General features: G+C 39.4%; 1 protein-coding gene across 1 annotated transcript; it reads left to right on the top strand.

The window, feature by feature from the left end:
- Positions 1-5,992: 5,992 nt before the first annotated feature.
- Positions 5,993-23,708, top strand: LOC306766256 (hyccin 2; the record flags this gene model as incomplete). Its single annotated transcript, XM_079253906.1, has 11 exons — positions 5,993-6,043; positions 8,619-8,720; positions 10,372-10,551; positions 12,852-12,932; positions 14,533-14,648; positions 16,056-16,151; positions 16,698-16,814; positions 18,561-18,648; positions 18,884-19,040; positions 19,716-19,889; positions 23,044-23,708. The coding sequence occupies 11 exons, from the start codon at positions 5,993-5,995 to the stop codon at positions 23,706-23,708; spliced, it is 1,827 nt and encodes a 608-aa protein (XP_079110032.1).
- Between the last annotated feature and the right edge of the window lie 125 nt (positions 23,709-23,833).

The following is a 23,833-nucleotide window of genomic DNA, read 5'->3' as shown; positions in this document are numbered from 1 at the left end:
GGTCCACGTGAAATGGACCGTGACCTGCATTTGTAGGCATTAAGCCTATGCGCATTCAGTTCTATTAAAGTTCTATAAATTTGTCAAATAAAGTCATATAGCCTTGTTGGTCCCTTACTTTTCCTAAAACTATAGGAATTTGCATTAAAACAAAATCCAATGTTTAGTATGGAGAAAAAAAACAAAACAAAAAAAAAAAAACAGAGGAAACATGACAATTTCCATCTGTTTTGGCCACAGGCGGTCATTCTGACTACATGGGCTCTTCTGTTTTTAGCTTCCCAACTTTCTGGATCAGATCATGCGTAAGTATTCTGTAAAAGGTGATATGTAGAGAAGGATCAATGTTGTATTTTACTAAATACTGGCCCTTTAAAGAATAAATGTCCACATCATGAAGTGCTCTGAAACCCAAACAGCTCAACCAGGCTTCTGGTCTAGCAGTTTATGAAGGAAGTCTTACCTCCTCTCTGCACAGTGTAAACCATATATCAGCCTTACAAAATTTCCATGGCTTTGGGAGTTCCAGCGTAAATGCAGCACTGCTACTTTAACCAGAAACAAATTCATCAGGTGAATAAATAAATATCTTCCCACAGCAGTGCTTCCCTACGATTTTATCAGGCCAGTGGCCCACTTGTGCTAAAGACCTTTCCTTTAGCACAGGTTTATACTTTATCCTACTTATATACTATTATTATTACTACTATTATTACTATTATACTTTATACATGTGACCCGATGCGCACACACAGAAAGCATGTTGAATTGTACACTTAATCATCCCCAATAACTGTTTCATCACTTCACTCAGAATTGATTTTATTCACAATGTGCCCTTCTTCAACCTACCACAGTCACTATGATGTACATATACATACTTGAGGCTGCAGCTGCAGCCAAAGACCTCCACACAGACATACAGCAGGAATATTTTCACTAGAAGTAGGAAAACATGTCCGTGGTGAACTCTGGGAGGAAGTTATTCCATCAATGTGGTGACTTCACTGAATTGAATTTAAAGAAGCTGCACATCATGCAAGTACTCCATTTCAGTCATGTAAAAAGCGCAGAGCAGAGTAGTGATTACGCCACATACTCCGCCACGCGAAATGTTAACTCTTTCCTATGATCAGTTATGATTATCAGTCTTTCCAGTTTTCAATTCCCATCCCTGTCCTCAGAGAAATAAAATAATTTCCTTTCATCAAACACACTCACGTATGCATATGCTCAACCAGATCCAAGTGGGCCTAAATTAAGTGGAAACATTTATTAATGGTGTCATCTGATAGAATCAATAAGATGTCCTAGCTGGAGTAAATTTGGCCAAACCTACATATAGGAAGGAAGGAAGGAAGGAAGGAAGGAAGGAGGAAAGAAATAAAAAAAAAAGAAAAGAGAGAGTATTACTAGTCATATTTTGGTTTAAATTCAGAAATCCTGATGACACTGGCATAATAATGTTTTATTTTTCTGCATCCATCTTTCATCCTCATTCATCAGCCAACCTCTGTTACACTGCCAGTTCATGGCGTTATGTGGCAAATCCTTTTTATTCAAGATGGACTTGGTGGGCTGACCTAGTAGGCCTGGTGGTGGTTTTCAAAATTTCTCCAATTCCAGTCAAGTTGCAGAACCCTTACTCATTACCATCAATGATCAGCTGCTGCCAGATAAATCAGAGCTCAATTAAAAATGTTCTAACAGATGTTTTGAATAGAATTTTTCAATCTTTATTTAAAAAAAATGTTATTTTGGAGACCTATGCTTAGATTGATGAGGGGAAAAATGTTTCTCTTAAAACTACTGGTAACATATGAAGAACATGGAAATGTCATGTTTTCCCGTGGTGCTGTAGGAACTGTGGGAAGAGTTTTAGCTAATTTTCTGGCCTGTAGTGATTTGGATTTAACAAATTAGATTAAACAGGCGTGTCTCAACATCACATCTTGCTGTGGTAGAGAGCATTAAGCCTCTGCACATGCAGTTTTACAATTTTATAGGCTTTTTAGACATCAGCTGAACTGTTTTCCCAGTTTTGCCCACACACAGCCTGATGCTTACAAAATCTTTCAGCTTTGATATTATTCAGTCCTGTTCTCAGCTATATGGTGGAAAATTAACTAACACTGACCTAAATACAGCTACGCAGAGATTATTTTTAACTCTTTTGTCACATGTTTCATGTTTTCATAGCATGTAGTAAGTTAAAGCTCAGTTTTTTCTAATTTTTCTGGATTGATATATGTCTAATGAAGAAAATAGCAGTAAACATACCAGAATGTTACCTCATATTACAACAGAATAAACTATTACTACCATTAACAGTTACATTGGGAAAGTATTATACAGTCTAATTTATAATAATCTAATAATAAAGTTATCTAATAAAAATCTGAGATGTGTTTTAATACCATTTTCACATTGGTTCTTCTTCAGTCCAACTCATATTTCTTTGGACCACCCTTAGCTTCGATTATAGCACGCATTTGCTGTAAAATTATTTCAATAAGCTTCTGCAGTGTCACAAGATCTATTTCTGTCCAGTGTTGCATTAAACTTCCACTAAGATCTTGTTTTGGTGATGGGAGAGTCCAACAACTGCACAAAGGCTTTTCCAGCACATCCCGAAGACTCAATGGGATGCAGTTCTGGACTCTGTCGTGGCCAATGTGTGAACATGTTTTCTCATACTCTTGCAAATAATCTTTCACAATTTGAGAGATGGCTGCAGTCTTATATCTTATATCATTGAAATATGCCTATGCCATTATGGATGAAAAAGAAAAAATACATTGACAATATGACCTGGTCACTCACTATACTCAGGTAGTCAGCTGACCTCATTCTAAGGCAGGGGTGGCCAACTCCGGTCCTCAAGAGTTTTAGTCCTGCAAGTGTTCAGAGTTTTCCTTCTGCAACAAGCCTGACACACATCAGACTTCATTAGCAGACTGGTGCAGAGCTTGACATTAAACTCTGCACCAGTCTGCTAATAACCCATTGATTCGAGTTAGGTGTGTTGCAGCGGGGAAACTGTGAACACTTGCAGGACTGCGGCCCTCGAGGACTGGAGTTGCCCACCCCTGCTTTAAAGGTGGAGTATGTAAGATTTTCAATATTTTCAAAATTAATTAATAAAATAACTACAATCATAATTAGAAAGTTTTTTGAACATGTAGGTTCCAGTCTGTTCATATTTGATGTGTTATTAAATTACAAGTCTAATTAATGACAAATGACAAAAAGCACTTTTTTTTACTGGTAGGCAAACATTTAAGAAGGGTCTTTGTCATTAATTAAACTTGTAAATTTAATAACACATCAAATATGGACAGACTGGAACCTACATGTTTAAAAAAAAAAAACGATCTAATTATGATTGTAGTTATTTATTTAGTTAATTTTTTTTTTTTTTTTAATAATGAAAATCTTACATACTCCACCTTTAAGGAGATCTAACCAGCTGAAGCTACCAAAGATCAGAACACTGGGCCCACTAGTTTTACAGTAAGCACTGTATATGATGACTGCAGCACATCAGCTGCCCCTCATCTACCCTGATAAATCTGGACTCATCAGACTACATGACCTTCTTCCATTGCTCCAGACTGCAATATTTCTGCTTCCTAGCTAGATGAATCCTAGTTCTTCAGTTGGCTTCACTGAATAGGGTTTTTCTAATGGCTACACAGTTGCTCAGTCCCCAATCCATTAAGTTCCCTTCACATTGTGCATGTGAAAATGTTCTTAGTTTCACTTTTAAAAATAGCCTGAAGTTCTACTGTTGTCTTTCTTCAGTTTGATTTCACAAGACATTTAAGTGACCGCCATCATTCAGGAGTTTTTTGTGGCCTCATTTGATCTTTGAAGATGATAAATCCCCACTGTCCTATCAGTTTAAATTATGTGTTAGATAGTTCTTCACATAATTTGAAAAGTTGGGTTAGATGTTTTCACTGCTTGATGCATGCCAATGATTTGACACTTCTTAAACATCTTTTCCACAACCATGGGATGTATCTTTCCACATGGTTGTTTAAGAAATGAGAAACTATTTATGAGTTATGGTTATTTAACTTGTTGCCAACTAAAAGATAATCACTGATGTACAGTAATTATTATTCCATCTGAGGCTCATTCCCATGTGCTTTGTTAGCCAGATGGCTAAGTAGTTTAAAGGTACCACCATGCAACAATAATTGTTCTGCATTCATGTTTCAGCCCATCCATCCATTTTTTTTAACTGCTTAGTCCAAATCATGGTTGCAGGAAGCTGGAACCTATCCCAGAAACATTGGGCAAGAAGCAGAGTACACCCTGGACAGGTCGACAGTCCATTGCAGTTCATGTTGCAGCCTTTAGGTCATAATCCAATAGTGATTTATCCAGAGACCTCTCATATCTGTACATACAAAGGATTCAGTGTTTTCACAGCTAAGGTAACTAGCTACTCCATAACTAGTATAAGAGATGAGACTTTAAGTCAGATAGTTTCACTCTTTTCTTTAGAATGGTGATCACTAAGGAACACTTGGTAATCATTGATCGTATTGACTATTCGTATTAATTGTTGACTTGAATGGTAAGAAAATGTGACCATAGTCCACAACTCATACAGCACTTTGCTTTTTAAAAAAATTCCTTGATCTAAAATTAACTGTTTATACTAACTGTTTATAACACAGATGAAAAACCACTTAACTCACACGCAACCCCCTAGCTGGTTTTTTCTCTTTAGTTCAGAGTTTATGGTTGCAAATTTCAGTTTACTTCATTATAAATTAGATATTCTTAGTATTTTTTTTCTCAAAAGTTAACAAGGGGAATTTCACTGTAATACTCTTTGTTGAAAGGCATTGTTATGGAAAAAAACAACAAAAACAAGAAAGGGTGGCTTCAAATGTTTGCTCTGATGTGCATCTGCCATTACATAATCACCCATTTAGTTTTATTTCTGTTGGTTTGGCAGCTTGGCACAACACCCCCTTAGAGCATCACCTTCAGTCTGTATTCAGACTGTCACTGCAGCCTGTTACTGTTCATCACCTTTCACAGAACAGTCTACACACAGTTTTTGGCTCTACTAGACTAGACACAAACCTCGTTCATAGCTTGTTATTTCTGGCCATTTTATTGAAATTTATTTTAGATTTTGACACAGGATCAGGGAAAGTGATATGTTTTTAAATACCAAAAAATGTCTTTTGCTGTGGGGTAAAAATTCTTTTATACAAAAACATTTTGGAAATAGCGAAATCTTATAAGGAAAATTAGTTTCTGTTTGATGTCACAAGTTGTGAGCATTCTGTTGGTTTGCGTGGTGTTTTTTTATCGTGACAGGTTAGTGTAGGGATGTGAAAGATTATGTAACAGTATGTTCAGCGTTGTCATTCTCCCCTAGAAGCATGTTAGTAAGTATTAGTTCATGTTGCGCCACCACTGTTATTCATTTTCTAAATTTCTTCTGTCCTCACATCTTAATTAATGCATTTATTTTTTTCTTCCTACAAAATGACATTTAAATTAAACAAAAACAATCATAGTTTGGAGAATAATTGTCTGCCTACTGTATGTGTGTGGGGATTGTCGTTGTTGGTTTGTAATTACTGTTGACAGTTGCTGGACAGAACTGTGCTCATGCAAACAGTTTCTCCTTAAACACACTGCATTTTAACATGCTTCCTGTAAAGACATTGGATCCTTTTTTAATTAAACTGTGTCTTGTTCTGATATGGAAATAAATATGGTGTCTCATTCAAAAGGAAAAAACAAACCATGATCTTGAGTATTCTTTGAAAGATGGTTGGCAGCAATAGTTGCATGCATCACACATGTGAGACATGTAACAAATTTGTTTTGTCCTTTTGTCCCAGAGACAAATAATTACCACTGCATTTCTTTTAAATGTTTTCTGTCTTTTTGTTTTTTTCTCCTTCATCTGCCTCTCTGCATCCACCAAGCAGCCAAGGGGGGGTCTCTGACAAAGATGCTGGGTTCAGAGCGCGGTGTTGTAGAAGAATGGCTCTCCGAATTCAAGGTAAAGGTGCTACTTTGCTCTGTGCTCATTCATAAGTCATGACACTAAAGTTTAGTCCTGCAGGCTCTTTTCCTGAAGGTATATCACCAGTGATACAGAGGTGAGTGTATAGATGTCCCTGTGTCACCTTTTAACACCTCCAACTTTTATAGATTGTCATTGAATTTACTGGATGCCAGTGAAACTGTGGCCAGGTACCATGTAAACTGCCTGAGGCATGCAAGTGTTGCCAAGACTGAAATAAGCAAAAATACAAGTCTTTATTCAATCTGGACTTTTGATTTAAGCTGGGTGAAGTGTCCATCCTCTGATAATCTGTCTGCTTCATGACCATAATGATACAAAGGGTGCTTTCACATCAGGATAGTCCGCCAGACTCTTTCCGATTGGGGACTCAGTTCAGTTAGTGGGTACGACATTATTCCAGACGCACTGCATTCACGCTACATAAATCGGACCTTTTAAAAGACGTGTTTCACTCTCCACCAGAAGCTGCATCAGATCCTTGTGGTCTGGGTTGATCAGATATCTATCAGAACTTTTACCAAATTCTTCACGTTTGAGTTATTTTCTCCTGTCCAGAGTCCCACATACATACATATTTTATTTAGCTGCAAAACTGTGCGCAAAACCCACAATGCACTTTGTTTTGTAGTCCGCTTCCTGTATTTGACACCTGTGTTTGAAGGCAGACCGAGCCTGCTGTTTTGATCTTAATCAGAATTAGTTTACGCATTCACAGTACGCTCAACAAAGCTGACTTTCTGAACAAATGGAATCTAATTAAAAAGGCTGGTATGAATGTTCCTTCACAATAATTATTCCTAAAATCATAATAAAGACTTGCATTCTCTGATTTACAAAAACACTTTTTTATTGCGATTTTCTGTTGTCATTTAGTATCCTCTCACTGCAGATGGTCACCCACGTTGTCAGTAATGAAAAGACTGACAGTCTTTTTAACTTCAACACCAACCTCAAGCTGGTTTTGTTGTAGTTTGAAAAGAACACATGGTCATGTTTGTCACAGAAGTGTCTTGTTTGTCCTTAGTCCACATTATCCTCTCTTATCATTTTTAATTTGGCTCCCCAAGGAGGTGTCTTGCTCTTCATTAAAAAAAAAACAAAAAAAAAAACCCTCACCTCCCTGCTCATCAGGTTAAATCAGCATCTTCATTAAAATAGATTTTAGAATCCCACTGTATGTCAGCCTGATTGGTTTGATCTCATAGTGATGATGAGACCTGTTAGGATGCACAGAGGGGAACATTTGCCATACTGGCTAGTAAATTCATCTTCCTTATCTTTGTGGTCAACTTGTCCATTAAATCTAAAAGATTCATTTAAATAATTTCTTTTGTTTAAGCAGTAACTTCTATAGTCTTCTACTCTGCATCTTCAAACTGAACTACAAATTATATATTTTTTTTTACATCAAGACAAGAAGCAGAGACAGTAATAAGCTTTTGTTTACCATCATGTACAACACATTTTCTGTTTTGATATTTCCATTCTTTGCTTGTTCATACTCATATTTTGGTACATATTTGAACTTGTAACTATGTAAACTACATAGTTACAAGTTGCTATTTAAAGCCTTTTTATTCCAAAACACTAGTTTTGACCCGATTTGCAGCTTCAAGCATAAGTGGTCTTTGATCTATTTAAAAGGGAGAAAAAAAAAATCCAGTCAGATAAAACATTGAGATTGTTCTTTGACTCAACTTTTGCGTTGCATTTCTCAGATCTCCTGCAGAACACCTGAAAGCGAAGGTAGATGGTTGTAAAGAAAAGGGATGAACAGATAAAGTCACAAACATCATAGATTTCCTATCTGAAGGAGATTACTGACACACTGCAACTTTTCAAAATGTCATAGGGGCTGAAATGATCTCATGTGCTGTAGATGTTCATCTCTCAAAGCAGACTAAAAAGCAGATTAGTCCAGTCTGTTTTAGAAAAAAAACTAAGTTCTATTGGGTTGGCAGAGGTATAAGAGGTCAGCACAAAATTATGACCTACAGAAGTGATGAAAATAGACGGCTCTGACTGTGGTGAGACAAACCACAACATGCATCGTCTGCAGTGAAGGACCATGCTGAGATGACTGTCATCTGCAAACTCCCAATCTTGACCATTTGACAATTGCCACCCCAAGATATTCACAGCCTGTCGGACATCATCACAAAGTTATGTCAGTAGCCTTAAAGAGTTATTTTATTATTATTATTATCACTTTATTATATTATCATTTAAATGGAACATACACTTTCCCAAATGCAATGCTTCTGAAATTTCCCAGTTGGTGTTTTGCAGCTGTTTTAAGAATAAGGTGATGTTTTTAAGTGTCACAGCTGGAGAATTGTAGTTAAATTATATGATGCACAATATTAATGTTTGGCTGATTTAACTTCATGGTCATTTTGTCTTCTTGTCATTACTTAGTGGGAACAATTGGAGCCCCAAAAGTCCCAAGGAAATTTCTTAGATTTCATTCGTCATGCCTTTAGTGTTGCGCAGAAATGCTAAGCTTGTGTGGTATGTGTCAGTCATCCTCTACCTCTTCTTGTTTCAGTCCTTACCAGAAACCCACATCCCCAGCTACGCCGGTAGTCTTCATCTAAAAAAGTCCCTGGTGCCAGCACTCTACAGAGTCATCCAGGATCCCAACAACGAGGTAAAATACCGTAGAGCCCTTGTTTCCAGCGCATTCTGTGACTCCTAAGATGTTGTCTCAGTCGACATTGAGCATGAGTGTGACACGCAACTGTGTCTTCAGTTTTTGTGTGAGAATATGATGAAAGGGGTGCAGTGGCAGCCACATCACCTGAGAGATGGTACACACGGTTCCCAGTGTACTGTATACACACACACATACACACCCACACAGACACAGTGGTCTGAAAAACAAACTAGAACATCTGCTGCCCACACCAGAGGAGCAACATGTACAATCACTCCACACAAGCACCCTGCTGTTTTCCTTCTTTGCACAGATGTGCCCTACACCTGTACAGCCAAACAAGCATTTATTTCTGTTAAAGAACCCAACAACATCATTTTCAATGAAGGTCAAAGGCCCTTTGAGAGGGTGGACTTTAATTTGGCTGTAATGATTTAGTTTGTGTATCCAGTTCTGCCCACCACCATTTTCACCTCTATTTCAGTCAAATTTGAGTGTCAAGCGTCCAGGGATCTAAATTCCATTAGAGATGTCAGTCTAGCTGCACAATCCCATTAATGATGAAACAAGTGATCCAGGAGGGTGTGTGTTCATGTGTGTATTTTTATGTCTGTGTGATCCAAAGAGAAAGAGAGAGAGAGAGGGAGGAAAAAAGATTTCAAACTGTGCCTGTTTGTCGTTTCTCTTTCCCCCTTGCTGACGACATAGAGGGCAAAGCCTTTGCCAAGTTCATTAATGAGTTGTTGCTTATTTCTCAGTCAGTCAACGTGCAAGTACAACACACACACACACACACACACACACACACACACACACACACACACACACACACACACACCACTTACACAGCAGTCCTGTGTGGGCACTCACTGCATTGACCCCTGGACAGTATAAACACATTGGCTCAGTGGTCTCCCCTGAGGCTACATCTGACCAGGCTTTCATCCAGAAACTCTGCACCCAGATACCCCCCCCCCCCCCCCCCCCCCCTCCACCAACAACAACAAAACTTTCCTTTTGTGTTGCATTGAAGTCAAGATGATGTCTGTTCATGTTTTGGTATTAAAATGGTTTTTTACTTAGAAGAGGAAAAAGAAAGAGAGGCTGCTAACCAGCAGAGATATGAACTCTCTCTATTATTTCTTTTTTATTTTCGGTATTTCCACATGCATACATTCATATTTATACAGTAAATTCAAACGTTGGCAGAGTATGTCACCATTAGGTTGCTTAAAAATACATTTTTGTCTTCAGGTTTTTGTGTTTTTAAAACTAAAGACTGCTGGATGGAAATTTGGTGTTAAGTTTTAATCAGTTTGATTCAAATTGGCTTCTTTTTGCTTTTTATGCTTAATAGTACATTAATTCTACTCTTTATTAGCAGAAACTTGCATTTCAAATACACATTTGAAGTTTGTTTAAAACTTTGTGCCTTCTAATGTCAGAAGTGTTGTTGTATCATACCAGGAAAAGAACACAATGCATGGTCCTATATTCAATCCTACTGAGCGCTGAACCCCTGTCTACAATATTTGTAAACCTTTGCATTTCCTGCTATGATATGTTAAAATGTTTGCTTAGAACCTAAGAACCACAATGGATTGATGTTTGTGCTACTTTGCATTTGTGTCCACCTGTGTTCTAGCTGCTGGAGCCCGTCTGCCACCAGCTGTTTGAGTTGTACCGGAGCTCGGAAGACCGTTTGCGGCGCTTCACCCTGCAGTTCCTGCCGGAGCTGGTGTGGGTATACCTGCGCATCACTGCCAGCAGGGATCGGCAGAGCAATGGCTGCATCGAGGCCCTCCTCTTGGGAATGTATAACCTGGTGGGTTTTTATCTGTCTGTTTGGTGGAGGTGCTTTTAAAAGCACCATCAGAGAAGTTACTGCACAAATGTTCTACACTGTAGGAATGCCACAATAATAGATTTCCTCGGTACAGTTATAGTCAACAAATTAATCACAGTTGTTATGTGATCATTTCACAAAACTATAAATGTTTTAAATCACATGAGCACTCTTTATTTATTTGTAACTTTTGATGCCAACATGTCAGAATAACATAGAAACAATGTAAAGTAACCACAAAGTCTCAATCCAACTAAATCCTCTCTGTTCTGTAAACGATGGATAAATACGACATATTTACTCTGGATTGAAGCAGATAGCAAAGGTTGCAGGACCTCATCTGAATTCTGGGGGCAACCTTTTGTTAAGTACATTATGAAAAGACTTGAGCATTTCATATGAGTTTGAAATGAAGACAAAACCCATCTAATTAGCTTTTACTTGCAGCCACCCTTTACCAGAAGACCTGCTGTCTGAAACAAGAATAATACTGGAACAGGGAAAATAAACAAATAAGACCATATGTCTGCAATTAGATGCTGTTTCTTCTACTGATCATTGCACACTTGGGACGAAAGGGCATCAAACTCAAGCCGAGTCAGTTATGTTTGAACAGAGATACTATACGTCTATATAGTATCAACGTAAAGTTCAGTGAACGCTACTGAATCGGATTGTGTGCCGCTACTTCCAAAGTTTTACATGAGAATATTTGCTGTTTATTCTTTTGTTGACACAATAAGGAACCGAAAGGTCAGAGCATGCTAAAGAGGTTCCTATAACTTAATTCAACACTAAATCAGCATTGAGTGACAACGATTTCTGACGATGCTAAGTCAGACAGTATCTTACCATATTACTGTGGTCTTAAATGAGAAGCATGGACAGTCTCAGCATCCTGCTTTTGACCTGGCAAACTAGGATTTTTTTTCATTGCTGTTGGTTGACAAAGACTACCTTGTTGTGTTCTCAGTTCCTCTTTCTGCTTCAGTGTAATCCCGCCTGTATTCGATTTCATAGATTCAGTTTGAGAATTGTGCTTGTTAATGATCAACATGAGGTAAATCTGTTACTTCATGCATATAATTGGCTGGATAGCAGTACGTTACTTAGAAACTTACCTGATGTTGTAATCTTTGAATGGATTTCTGCTGTTGACCATAGTGAAAACAAAATTGCTGGTCATTTTTAGACCCTCTAGGGGTGAAAAGTCAGAGAGGTTTTATGTTTTTGGACTTCCAAGACAACCTACAAGGAAAATCCTGGTTAATGGATAGGCCTGAGGTAGATTGCATCACCAGGAAACACCCTTGGGGAAATGTGCAAAGAGCAAGAAATATCAATAGAAAGAGCTTCATGTCAGCCAGCACTGCTCAGGGCATATTCATGCATAATTTATTCCTCTGTGTCTATACTTCCCAACACACACTGACATCCAGCACATGCTCAGTGACCTCTGAGCTCTGATAAACCGCTCCGCTCTCAGCAGTTCCTTAAGATAATCACAGATATACTGTTAGCCGGCTTAGGGGCAAAAAGAAGCAACTCAGGAAGAAGTGGAGGAGCAGTTGAAGTGATAATATCTGTTTGGTTCTTTGTTCTTAAACCTTTATGAAGAAGCAGAAGATGAAGTTCACAATATCTGGTTTGCAAAGAAAAACGCTTGCTGAAATAAAACATAGATGTTTGACTCTTAGAGAAAACCTGCTTATTTTACCTCTTCTTAATCATTTTAATATTTTAAACATTTGCTAGCATACAAATATTTGTATACCTCCTGCACACTGCTTTAATCCTTTCCAGCTGCTTGTAATTGGTTTGCAGAGCATGCTGCGTCCAGTGTTTGCTTACTGCCCAGAGAAAGTGCTTAGCTGTGCATCTCAATGAATACATTTAATCATTGCAGTTGTGTTTGCATCTGGTGGAGATAATCGGCCATAACGTTTTGGAATGGCATCTTTTTTAGGGCAATGTGTATAAGAGAGGGAAATTGAATGTACACAGCGCTGGCAGTGACATTTATTCCGTCACAGTCAATAATGTCCACAAACAGAATAATCATACACCTGCTCAGCATCATGGGTATTAAAGGTCATGCAGAAGTTGGGAACCGTTCACTGATATATGTTTGTATCTATTCCTTCCAGAAGTTATTTGCTTGATTAATTTAATTCAGGCCTATAATATGTTTTAGTATAAAGAAAAATGTTTACCAGGCTGTTATTTAATGCAAGCTACATTCCTTCGCTGACACAGGTTTCCCTTTTGTGTCTCTGCAGGAAATCGTCGACAAAGATGGCAACAGCAAACTCCTTTCTTTCACGATCCCGTCTCTGTCAAAACCTTCTATCTACCATGAGGTAGGACTCCTGATGTCTCTTTCTGCCGTGTTATGATGCAGCTTCCTTGAGTTTGTCACCACCTCCCAGCCTTGTTGCTTATTAATATGGTTGTTTGAAAGATTGTGTCTCTGCTGTGTCCCAAAGCTACAGGTTTATTTTCATTAACCTCACCTTGAGGGCTCAGCTGTGAATGTTTAGTAGTCCTGGCTCTGTTATTCAAAGATTTAATTAAAAAAAAAAAAAAAAAGAGAGAGAGCATTTAATAATGCATGTGCATGTTGATTTCTTTGACTTTAAAATGAGTGCACTTGGACTTTCATTGATTCCTCCTGCAGTCCATTCGACCCTTTCACTCTGCTTTGCGTCACTCTGTCAAGCAGAGTTTGTCCATCCACTCTTGCTCAACTGACCTGCTGACAGAAACAGGACGCTGTGTTTATGTGCTGTTGTCTAGACCTAGAATTCATTAACACAATGGTTAACAGAGCATGCTGACCTTCGATCATTTTAGACTAAAGTCCAATTTTTCTGGCCTGTTTCACCACCCAAAGCACACAGTGAATATTTTCAGACAGCACGACGGCATCAGCCACTGCCCATCTGTGCACATGTGTGAGTGTTGATGAGATTAGAGTGTGTGGTGTGCGCTGAAGGCGATTTATCACGGTAATTATAAGCTTCATAAGCTCTTCCCTGCATGCTGAGGGAATGAAGGTAGCATGGAGGCAGTAGTATACGCACACAACTTGTGTGTTGTGTGCGTATAAAAACAGAGCAAGTCTCTGTCATAGGGCTCCGATTTACATTACCTTATTCCCAGCCTTCCAGCAGTAACATACACCCAGTCTCCCTTTCTCTCTCCCTCCTCTCCTTTTTTACGCATCTATTTCTCTTTGCTCTGTTTTGTGAAATTACTCAAAGATGGCCTCTGCTCTGCATACCACTGATAAAAGCATCATATGACCTCATTCACACAGTTTTAGAGTTCATTCTGTCATTATACACACCTCTTCCTCTTATCGCTCTCACAAAAGACGAATGCTCTCAGCTTGCTCTGCTTGCCACCTCACGCTGAGCCGTGTCTTTGCTCTGTCATAATGCAGGACAGTGTGTACTTGTTGTCAGTAATAATATTATGGAAGCAAAAAGACACTAAATGATTGCAGGTGCGGCGGTAATAGAAAATGGGAGTTGCGAGGCTGTGCAGAGGTCTGTGTGCTGAAGAGATATTAATAATGGTCAGATGACATTTAAATTAAGGAGTGTGTGACCTGAAAGTTGCATTAAGAAACTTGCAGAAGGTGTGAGGATAATTTAAAAAATGTGGACTTTGGCCAAAGAGTCATAAAGTTTGTAGTTTAATAAAATATTGTGATATTAGATCTTTAAATCAACAATTCGGCCAGAGAGATGACAGAGACTGAGGTGTCCAGTCAAAGATGAGGACTCGGAAGAGGCTCAGCAACACAATGATTCAGCTTTTAAATGGAAGGAGAAATTTGTTATCAAAGCGGTTTCTAGCTAACAATGTGCTGTTTTTACATCCTTTTAGATAAAGATGTTAATAAAAATGGATATGTATAAAAACTGTGTACTTTTGCTTGTTTGTTTTGTGTAGCCTTCCAGTCTGGGGTCCATGGCTCTGACAGAGGGAGCTCTGTGTCAACATGACCTAATCAGAGTGGTGTACAGTGGCCTCCACCCTCAGAGAGAGACCTTCACTGCACAGAACAGGTACGGCATGAATGAAAATGGCTGATCACTGATCTAAGAGAGACAGCAAAGTAGACTGTTCAGCTTTAAATAAATATGGCATCAACATACAGCTTTTAACCCTGCAGATATTTTCATTCTCACTTGTAAGTTTATATTGACATTTATTTTACCCTAAATAGGATATAACTCAAGAGAGAATCTTAAGGTAATCAGATCATAACCTTGATGCTGGATCAGCCTGTAGAATAGACTGAGCAAACCTGAAAGCTTTTTTGGCCCTGGTACTCTTTCTGCAGCTGTAGATGAATGTTAATCTCAGCATAGTAATGAAGTATGCCAGAAATCCTGCCTGAAAATGGTTCTCCACTGCACTGAAAGGAGCAGAGCAGCAGATGCTTATTTGCGATGACATATATGCTGAGGCAGACACACAAACTGTCATGTGAGGACAGTACAGATAACGCCGATCATCCTGTGGATGGTCCAGAGTGGCGTGGCAGCCACGAACTTAGAGCATCGTAAACATAGTGGATGGATTGCAGCAAGGCTGGGCCCCATAGCTTATCTGGAAATTCTTTTGTGTGACTGGGCCTGAGGTAGTGCTTATGAGAAGACGAGCCAAAGCTCCTGAGAGATGGCAGACTTACTCCAACCAATAATATATGGCTCTGCTGCAACTCCGCTCTGGCCTTTTATACCCCCCCCCCCCCACACACACACACACACACACACACACACACACACACACTCACACTCCTTCTCCTAGTTGTCTACAAAATACACGATCAAAAGGCAATTGTTTAAAGCCGATTTTTGCTTTTATTTTTGTTATTATTCAACTAAACTTTGTCAATCATATAGTTTGATATAATTTAAGTAGCACCATCTGTTTTATCAGGAGAAGATTGTTCACATAGCAGATGTTAGAGCAGGTGCAGTGGTCTGCACACCAACCCTCTTTAAAAAAAAAAAAAAAAAAAAAGAAGCTCCCATCAGCCTTTGCAGAGAAAGGAGTTACTGGTAGTCAAAAAGACTTGCTGATGAGCTGTCAATCACAGATTCCAAACGTCATCCAAGTGTTACGTTAGTTGATTAAGTGACACCCTTGTTCCCTAACTTCATTCCAGCTTTAAAGCAGAATAACACTTGTTTTTCTATTACCTTTGTGTTACTAAAAACAGTTTCAGCCTTTGTGCATTTACATCACCTATATGGTGTGTCCCGAGAGTTTAGAAATTATTATAGTATAGTATCGCCTAATTTATGATACAATTATTTTTCTGTTGTACAGAATGAACAGCTGCTCATAGAGTTGAACATTTTGCTGAGAACTTCTGCATAGCTCGTTTTAGTGGGGGGGAAAAAGTAAACTGCATGCTATTAATAGTCTGTATTGCTGTACTTTTTTTGTGACTGTGGTTGCAGGTTTGAGGTGTTGTGTTTCCTCATGCTCTGCTACAACTCAGCTGTGGTCTACATGCCCCTTTCTTCCTATCAGTCGGTCTGCAGGATGAGCTCACGGTGAGAAAAACACGTGTATAGCATGTGTCCTGTCTTTCTTTTTGTATGCAATTAGTAGTCGCCCTCTCCTCTTCTACAATTCTATTACATTTGCCTGAAGCTGAGACACAATCACCACCTCTTCCCTGTAGTCCCACACTTACTGCAGTGGCTCAACATTCTTAATAAGTACAATTTTATTAAGTCTCTGTTAATCAGCTCATGTGGTCAGCCAAATGAAGCCAAACTGCTGGATATTTGTTTTAATCTGTCTGAAACACTGGGACACCCCGGAGAAAGGATCAATGTGGAATTCGCAATATGAGGGAGCCACTGCCCAGTGATTGTTGCAGAGTAGCGTGCAGACGGTTCAGGATATGAGTTCCTACCTCCTGCAAACGAACAGACAGACAACGCCTGAAGCAAGCTCAGTCTAGACTGCAAGAAGCACAGATCAGTCAAAGCCATGCAGGTTTGACTGAACTGTGCTTCTTGATTCTGTTAGTGGAAATGTTTTAAATTGGTATAACCCTCTGTATTATATATCCTCCTGGACCCCCTCCCCAGATTGTGCGTATGCGGTTTCCCCCGGCAACAGCAGAAACTTTGGAGAGAACCTTGCAACCGCGTCCTGCTGGACCCTGAATTCATGGTGCAGATGCTGACTGCTGTTTATCATGCCATGTATGTATCTTTGAAGCCACATCTGCTTTTTTTTTTCTTTTCACTTTGCCGTGTGCAGCACATAGATAAATCTGGAGTAAATTCATGACGAACATTATTCATGTGAAAGAGTGTTTTCGATGATATTTTAGGTCTCTACCAAGTTCTGAGAAAAATAACTGGCTTATTGAAAGCCAATTCACTCTGAATTTGGTAGTTTTCATCTGATACCATCTAAAAGTACAATTTGCAGAATCACAATAACTGCGGATACATGATGACGGGGGTGTTAGATATTAGATGATTATACTAAAAATACAAAAATACACTTTTTAAACCTTTCTTAAACATTTTATATTTAGTGTACATTGAAAATCTTAAAGGATAAGCCAGCACTCTACCAAGGACAGAGACCTCGCACTGTATTCACAGATTACATCTGTAGTGTATTGTGGAAGCAGGTGATCTCATTCTCCTACGAGGACAGTCATTGCAAAGCTGATTATAGCTCCTTGATGACAGGTAGTCCTCAGAGATAGATCTCCTGATATGATAGTGACTGGAATCGCTTCCATTATGAGTGTACTGGCAGGAAGGGAGAGAAAGAGTAAACCTTCTGCTTCATCGCTGCTGTAAGGTCACATGTCAGCGATCAGGAAGTTGGAGCAAATAGTAATGTTGATTTAAAAAACAAAAGAGATGTTGAGTTTCTGTATGTGAAAGAAAAATAATAATGTTGTTTTTAGTCATCCCTGCGTCAGTACGGTCTTAAGCTTGGTACATGTGTGTATGAAGGGCAAGCAAGCATGAATCCAAAGCTCCACACATGCAGAGGGACCTTGGCTCAGACAGAGGACATTGGGATTTAGGTTAATATGTCTGCTAATGCTGTGCAACAGTAATGCCACATGAGGATATAGAAAAAGGTCTAGAGAGATATCGGAACATCAGAAACAAAAAAAAAGATAAATGCCTTTTTGTTTATCAGGCTTAAACCATACTCTGGCACTTTTTCAACCACAAAAACATCAAACAGACGTTTTCCCTTTTTTTTTCTTTCTTTTAACCTGCCCATTCATCTCGGTCTTTTGATCTTGAGTCTAAAGGAAACCCTGAAGCATTTATCTCAGGCTGTGTGATTGTTGCATTTTAGACAACTGGATCAAAGAGATCTGATGGTCACGTCTGTTGTACATGTTTATGTTTCTTTTTATATTAAAAAAAATTCAATTTATTTTGCTGTTGATGACCAACAACAGCACTTAAAAAGACTGTCAGGGGGTACCCCTCCAAGGTGTCACTTAGTGAACAGGATGTCAATATCAGGAACCATAAAATCCGTTCTGCTGACTCATGTATTTATGAACTCTGTAGCTGTAACTGTTAACATAGTCATTACAGCATTATAGTGGAAATATGATACATGGTGTGCTACATTTAACTCTGAATTTATTCTTTACAGACTAATCTTCCATAAGCAACTGCAACTCTGTGACACAAAATAGTATGGACAGAATAAAGTTACATACATACTTATACATACATATGTAACTAGTGAAGCTCTCCACTTTAAATAAAGTCTAAGTATATATATATATATATATATATATATATATATATATATATATATATAGATGTATAATGGATAACAAATTAAAGTTTATTGACTATTACTGAGACATAAAGGGAAGTTGTTGGAGACTTCTGTTTACTCTGATAACTTTGCAGCATGATGTTGTTTAATGTCTGTGTTTTTGTTTTGTGTAGATACAATGGAGAGTGGGAAATGGGGCGAGAAGCTCTGGAAGACATCGTGTATCGGGCCCAGCTTGAGCTTTACTCCCAGCCTCTCCTGGTAAGACCAACAGCATTGTGTATAGAAAGTTGAAGAATTAACAATGTGAATGATTAGAATTGTGAATTCTGATAGCAAAAATAACATTTGCATTGGTTTTTTTTCTTAAAAGTCAACATCAGTAGCCTCTACATATGGATCATGAGCATAATCGAGTTTCAAAATGCTCATACCTTTATGCTTTTAGTTCATTGATACCTCATTATTCTGCATCTGTGTTTCACGCCTTCTTCAGCTCGGGAATGCCATGAAAAACTCGCTGCCAGAAAGCGCTCCCGATGAGCCACGAGGACGCAAGGTGCTCCAGGTGGAAGTCACACCCACCATCAGTCGTATATCCATCTCAGCAATCACCACCGCCTCAATACGGCGCCACCGCTGGAAACGAGAGGGTAAGGCCAAAGACTGGAGGCATCAGGAAAATCTGCCATCTTGGCTCCTGCACACTGTGAAGTGTGTCAGTCTTCAGTGTAGAAGAGAGATCACAATCTCTTTGTTTTATTTTTTTTATTACTACTGTAGAACCAAGGGTCCGTCATGCAAGTAAACACAGCTTTTCAGTCATGATTAAGCTGTAACCTTATATTTTGTTACTTTTTAAAATTTTTACATAAAGGCTGCAAGGGGGAACTTTTTGGTGAGAAAGACTTCTCTGATGTTTGTCCAAACATTGAGAAGAAACTTGTTTTTATTTAAAACTGTTTGCACCATTAGCATCATGGAAATGGTGTTTTCAAGTTGTTTAATTTTGTAATTGTGTTCATTAGTTTGTGGATAAGTGCTTGTGTCACTCACTGCTCCTTATTAATCTTTTTCTTTTCTTTTCTTTTTTTTTTTTTTGCCTGTCTTATGCGCTTAGTAATAACAATAAAAATTGAGGCTGGGTCCATTTTTGCCAGTAGATGGACAATCGGTGGGGTAACTCATTTCTTTTTTCTAAATTTTGTAGGCTACACATAAATTTAGACAAGTGTTAGGTCTGCTGTGCCCAAGATTAGGGCCCGTATTGATTGAAACTTGCTTCGACTAAAGAATCGCATTTCCTCATCTGTGTTGTTGACTCCCAGATTGTTTTGACTACTCAGCCGCTGCAGAGTTGAGCCTCACCTTCAGTCCTCCTAGCATCGCCCAGCACCAGCACCATCCTCTCTGGGAACCTGCAGCTAAAGAGGAAAGAGGAGGGCGGCATCACAGCCACCACAGCAGCAGCAGCAGCATCATTCCCCCCATCACACTTGAGGGTAGGGGACAGGGGCGGACACACAGAGCAGAGAGGGTCTCGGGAGGAGGTGCCTCTTCGATCTTCATCTTCCCGACCCTCCTCCTATTATCCCTCCTCGGCTTGAGGCAGTTAACTCTGCCGTTCCCATTGTTGCTGCCTCTTCACTTCCCCAGAGTATACTAACTCATCCAGTCTATAAGACCCTCAGCCAACAACCCCTCTACTACCAGATCATTGCTACCGATTGCCGCATTTAAAAGTGGAAGAGTCGCCTATTCTGGGGTTGAAGGAAGTGCGGCTAGCGGCCATTTTGCATGGGCCTGTTAAATCACATTCTCTTTTCCTCATCATTCCTTCAACTTCAGACCGCTCCCATTGTCACTCACTGAGCATGTTTACCACCCAGCCTGCAGCTCGACCCTCAGTGCTGGGATTTGTCAACATGTCTGATAATTGATTTCATCAATGTTTTTGGGGTTTTTTTTTCCAATTGTAATGAGGACGATAGATGACTTTTAAAGAGCTGGCACGGACTTCCTGATTTCTTGTATTGGTACTGCCGCTCTGTCTGACAGCACCAAATGTTTGGTCTCTCAGGCCAACAGTATCCATCTGCTGCAGCCAGTCTGCAGGAAGAGATCGTCCATTTTGTACTTTGTTCTTTGTCCAGGAGCTTCATTCAATGCCAGTCCTGCATCGTTGCATTTCTTTTCCATAGCTCAGTGAGTGGGAAGGAGCTCTGCATGCACATGCCTCTGTAAGCTTCATCAATTTCTGCGAAAACATTCAACTCTGGAATCTTTGGCATCTCCAATGACAAGGTCAAATGAGCAGACCAAATAGTGGCTGATATTTTGCGAGACGACAGCTATTCCATTGTCAGGGCTGTATGGCTCATCTTGTCTCATTTAGACTTGTCCATTTTCATTCATGGTTGAGTTAAAAGCTTCAAACATCAGTCAGACTGAAGATCAGCTCATTTCCTGGCTTATTTTCTATGTTTGAGCGCCATTCAGTCTTCTTTAAGGAATCTTTCACATTATTCAGCTCAGTCATGCTGGAAAAATCCTTTGATATTTTTTTTTTTAATTGTGTTGAAATTATTAACCCAGTAAAGATAAGCCTGTGATCATTTCAAGAGGATTGATCAGCTACTGTGTTATTACTGGATGTTCTCTTGCAGAAAGAAATAACTTCCTATACACACATCCTTTAGTTTGAAGCTGCTTTGCTTTGATATTTTAAACGACATGGTTTTGCATGTTTTAACTTATTGATTGCATTTGCTTTTGCTCCACAATAATTTTCCAACTATCTTTTTTTCTGATTATTTTCCTTCCTCAGCTGAAGTTCATTTCAATTCTTCATAGCGAAAAGCGTATATGAGTGAACCTCATATGAAGCCACTGTAAAGGTTACAATACGGAAGGGGTCAGTTTTTCAACTCTGAGCTCTTGTTGGTCTATAAAGTTGCTTAGATCTTCCTTTACTTCAAGTTGAGGACAATTAGGATTTTTTTTTTAGGTATAAAAGATGATTAAAAAAAAAAGGACATCTCAGTATAATGTTTGACGTGTACCAAAACTCCCACCACCAAAAGGATTTTTTATTTTGATTTCATAAAGTACTTAAAATCAGAGCAGTTACTACAAAGAGACTCTGATCAGCCAACTGTAAAGTAGAAGCACTGATCTCAGTGTGCAAATAAGATAAATGATGTATATTCTTTCGGTTTTATTGTTGTGTCAGGATTGTGTCAGGATATTAAAAAAAAGTCATCTGTTCTTTATCAGGTGTTAGGCTGAATCTAATCTACAACCTAAGATGAGCAACATATGAGTCATTACAATTTTACTCACTGAGCAAAAATCTAGAAGCAGTGTATGAAACATTACATGATTCTGTGGCTCGTAGAAACACTTAAAATAACATAAAAATAACTGGAGGAAAGTACTACCTGTAGATCCAAAAGTCTTCTGGTTAGTTCAGATGCATAGTGCACCGTGTAATCTGTTGTTATCCATCCAGAGTTTATCTACTTATAAATATCCCATAAAAACCATGTGATCTTTTTATTTTTTTTTTTATTTTTTTTTTTATTATGATGTATACATAAAACCACAGAATTAATTCAGCATTTAAATCAGGATTATTCATTACTGGTCCTACAAGAGCTGTAATCCAGCAGGTTTTAAATGTATTCTTGCCTCAACAGACTTTTTGCACAAGGATTCATTGAGTCAGGTGTGTTGGAGCAGGAAATGTGGAAAAACCTGCTGGATTGTGGCTCCTGTAGGGCTGAGATGAGCAACACTAATTTACTTAAAAACAAACCCATCAAACACTGGTTGCAGCTTATAGTCCAGTTATTCATTTGGGGTTTTGGTCTGTGATGGCTTGCAGACTGGGTCCATTTAGCTTTGTGTGCTGCCAGCTCTAACTGGAGAGCTATCGATCTGATGAGGTGAAGCGACTCGCCTCAGCACTCTCCACAGATTGGCAGGCTCATCTCGACCGGCTAACCGTGTGGCCGCTGTGCTGCCGGATAAGCGAGGGATGGGGCTGGAGAGCATGCTTCTTCTCCTCATGTTTTGTGCATGTCAGTCCAGTTTCTTCTCAGTTTCCTGTTTTCTTTTCTGGTACTGTTTGTGGTTCCCTGTCGTCTAATTCTGCTTGTCCCAACGATGCATGATGGAGAGAGACAGCTGATCGTCTGTGTCTCTGTTTTTTTGACAGGCTTTTACCCTGTATGTCAGTAACACGCTCTTTTTTTTTTTTTTTTTTTTTGTCTAACAGTTTATCATGTTTTTCCCTTTCAGCTTTCAAAGTGGGACTGAATGGATTTAACATGTTTGATTATTAATTTCTTCATGTAAATGTTCACTTCTAAGCCAAAGCTTTGGTGGAAAAGAGAAAAAAAGTGACAGTAGTCGAAAGATGATGTGATGCTTGTTATTATGACTGCAATTTCAATATGTTGCAAAGAATTTAAGCATTTAAGTTTGTTTCCATTATGGGACAACAAATAGATAAATGATTCAGATAAATGCATGATTAAATTAAGTTTAAATTTCGACCACAGCATTTATCAGCTCAGCCTTTTTTTGGCTTCACTCACATTTCTGTCTCTACATCATGTTATCTTTTGTTTATGTGTGTTCACACACGTCCAGATGCTGATGGTATGAGCGGCGGGGAGGATTCCTTCAACATCAACGACCCAGATGAGGGTTTCTCCTCAGGGGCTTCCAACAGCAGCCAGCCCAGCGGCACCAAGGCTGGAGGCATTGGGCCGAGGGGGGGCAGCCTGAGCTCAAGCAGTAGCAGCATCAAGAAAGCCATCACGGCCCGGCTGTCTCGAGACAGGGAGAAAGAAAAAGAGAAGGAAAAAGAGCGTGAGAGGGAGAAGGAGGCGGAAAAACAGGCGGAACTCTCTGCAGACCACCAGCCTGCTGAGAGGAAGCATCGTCAGAGGCAGCAGTCGCCTCCAGCCAGCATCACCTTAGAGGCCATCCACTTAAGTCCCATAAAGAAGCACCTGAGCTTCCCTGCAGGGTCCACACTGGTGCGGACTGGCAGCACGTCCTCCAGCAAGTCCTTTGACTGCATGAGTTTCAACCTGAACGGAGGTGAGGATGAACGAGGGGAGGTGGCAGGAGGCTCTGACAAGGAAGGAGGGCTTGTAGCGGGAGGCTCCCACCGTCACTCCACCATAAGCCTAAAGGAGGAGCACCTGATTAGGCCAGAGGAGGCCGAGGACCTTCTGTCCCCAGGAGCTCCTCTTACTAAGCAGTCACGCTCCCCGAGCTTCAACATGCAGATCATATCACAGGTTTAATGTCCAGGAAATGGAAGACACACACACACACACACACACACACACACTCGCATAAAGTTACTTGTAACACCTTCATGCAGTGTTTATCCATAGAAACTCAACTTTGACTATTTCTGTCTACCTGT

This window comes from Telmatherina bonti (assembly GCF_933228915.1).
Source record: "Telmatherina bonti genome assembly, chromosome: 15".
Lineage (NCBI taxonomy): Eukaryota > Metazoa > Chordata > Actinopteri > Atheriniformes > Telmatherinidae > Telmatherina > Telmatherina bonti.
Note: the sequence above shows the minus strand (reverse complement) of the source record. Positions and strands in the feature narration are given on the sequence as shown.